Raw genomic sequence first — 2,500 nt, 5'->3', positions numbered from 1 at the left:
TAGAGTGTTAATAATACATGCAAAAGGATAGATGAAAGGATAGCCCAAGAATATCCAAACAGCCGAGGTGATAACAATGTACATACACCACAATAAATAAATACATATATATAATATGTATATGTTTTAACGATAATGTGGGTGACATAAAATAATATTATATTTTTTGCTATTCAGACGGTGCCACATGTGTGATAGTTTTAATAAAAGATGAATATGCTTATATTATAAACATAGGAGATTCGTGTGCTTATTTGTGTCGTTATTTAAATAATTGTAATCAAGGTATATTATATAAAGGGATATGATTCTTTTATACTAACAAAAAAGTTGTTAATATGTACATAGAATTGTATTTATCAATTTTGATCGTTATATATATAAATATATAAATATATATATATATATATTTATTTATTCATTCATTATGTTTTTTCCTTTTATCCTTCTTAAGCCATTGAGTTAGTAGATATTCATAAACCTTGGGTTATAACAGAAAAAGAAAGAATAATAAAACATGGAGGTACTATTGAAAATGGAAGAGTGAACGATATAATCGATGTTACAAGATCTTTTGGGGACTTATCGTAATATATATATATATATATATATTATAATAAATGAAGCAAAATATTTGAAATTATTTTGTATGTTATATAATTATACCAATTAATTTCTCTTTTTTTAGATTAAAGAAATATGGCTTATTGTGCACAGGGACATTTAAAAAGTTTAAAATAAATTCTGACGATAACTTTATAATTATGGGAACAGATGGGTTTTTTGGTTTTGTTGATATAAATTATGTAATAAATGAGATAACAAATTTGTCTAAAAAGGTATATAAATAAAAGGAAAAATATATATATATATATATATACTACCATTTTATTATTTTATAATATGAATAATATATTTTTAACATTTATACTTTCTAATTATAGGAAGAAAGATTGGTAAACGTTGAAAAAAAAAAGACAGTATTCGATGCAAAGAGTATTTGTAATATTATGGTGGAACACGCTATTGTTGATAAAAAATCTCAAGTAATTTTAATAGAAAAACAATATAAAAATATTACATAAATATACTTTCTACAATAATATAATATAATTAATATTATATAATATTTTAATAAAGAAATAAATATATTCATTTTGTAAATTATAATTCTCTTTATATGTGGATACGTATATATTTTTTCATTTTTTATTTTATTAGGATAATGTAACGGTTGTTTTAATCAAATTTCTGCACAAATAAAAAAAAAAAAAAAAAAAAAAGAATAATAATAATAATAATAATAATATATATATATGAAAAAAATATAAAAGAAGATAAAGTTAATTATAAAATTATATACTACCTATATATTTAAAATATCAACAAAATTTAATTATTGAAACAACAATATGTAAACAAAAAAAAAAAAAAAAAAAAAAAAAAAAAAAACACAAACATATAATTTATATATGTGTATATTTATAGAAACAATTAAGGATAATAAAATAAAATTATATGTAATTTTATTTTTTATTTTTTTGTATTAAAACGTTAATTATAAATAAACATATAAACATATAAATACACACATATATATATATATATATATATATATATATATATATATATTTTTTAAAAGACGCTGGGTAGTAAATAATTATATGAATTATAATGTATATTATCATTGTATTCAATAAGATAAGCGTTTTGCTTTGCACTGTTTTTATCTATTAATGGTATTTGTTCTTTCTTTTTGTTATAGGATGAATATACATTTGTATCAATAATGTTGACAATTTCTTCTTCGTTTTCTTTAAAAAGTGCAAGGAAGGATGCGGCAAATGCTGATCCAAAGTAAGGGCCTATCCATAATGGTAATGACTGAATATAAAAGATTAGTAGTTGAAATATTTTTGTAATACTTAAAAATGATATAAATATGGAATATATTTTAAAAGAATTTGATGCTTTGAAAATTTTATAATATAAATATGTATATAATGTAGATGTTGAAAACATTGGATTCAATGTTGTATTTGTTACAAAAACAAAGAATAATAAAGAAAAGAAAATAAATAATAAGTAAAATATATGATTCATTATATATTTAATATATTTATTATCAATATATAAAAGGGAATTATATTTTTTATTATGATTAGTATTGAACATGTCATATGAATAGAAATCTTCATATGTATTAAAATTATATAAAGAACTCATATTTCTTAATTTGTTTATATTAAATGTTAATGATTCATCATTTTTATTTTCTTCCATAAATTTCTTTTTATAATTATATAAACTTAATAATAACAACGTTATTAAAAATGTTGATATAAATTCACAAAGAAATGTTTTCATAATTTCTTTTTTTGGTAATAAGGTATAAATAAATATACTACCATATAAATGAGCACATATAATACTAGCAACTATACCACCAAAATATTGAAAAGTAACATAAAGTGTTGAAAGAGCGAATCCATATTTTTTG

The 2,500-nt window shown here is 19.3% G+C and overlaps 2 protein-coding genes across 2 annotated transcripts in view; one reads left to right on the top strand and one right to left on the bottom strand.

Moving 5' to 3' along the window:
* PADL01_0809600 (protein phosphatase PPM7, putative) overlaps window positions 1-1,263 on the top strand; it is a gene marked incomplete at both ends in the record, with an annotated part of 1,996 nt that extends 733 nt beyond the window's left edge. Inside the window, 6 exons of the mRNA XM_028681433.1 lie at window positions 4-67; window positions 178-285; window positions 455-587; window positions 689-839; window positions 945-1,046; window positions 1,222-1,263. Of these exons, the coding sequence (XP_028537812.1) occupies window positions 4-67; window positions 178-285; window positions 455-587; window positions 689-839; window positions 945-1,046; window positions 1,222-1,263 (600 nt within the window). The remainder of the gene's footprint in view (window positions 1-3; window positions 68-177; window positions 286-454; window positions 588-688; window positions 840-944; window positions 1,047-1,221) is intronic.
* Window positions 1,264-1,635: 372 nt separating this feature from the next.
* Window positions 1,636-2,500, bottom strand: part of PADL01_0809500 (aquaporin, putative) — a gene marked incomplete at both ends in the record, with an annotated part of 1,821 nt that continues 956 nt past the window's right edge. The window contains one exon of the mRNA XM_028681432.1: window positions 1,636-2,500. This exon is cut by the window's right edge and continues 956 nt beyond it. Coding sequence (XP_028537811.1) covers window positions 1,636-2,500 — 865 coding nt within the window.

Source organism: Plasmodium sp. gorilla clade G2 (genome assembly GCF_900097015.1).
Source record: "Plasmodium sp. gorilla clade G2 genome assembly, chromosome: 8".
Classification (NCBI taxonomy): domain Eukaryota; phylum Apicomplexa; class Aconoidasida; order Haemosporida; family Plasmodiidae; genus Plasmodium; species Plasmodium adleri (nom. inval.).
Note: the sequence above shows the minus strand (reverse complement) of the source record. Positions and strands in the feature narration are given on the sequence as shown.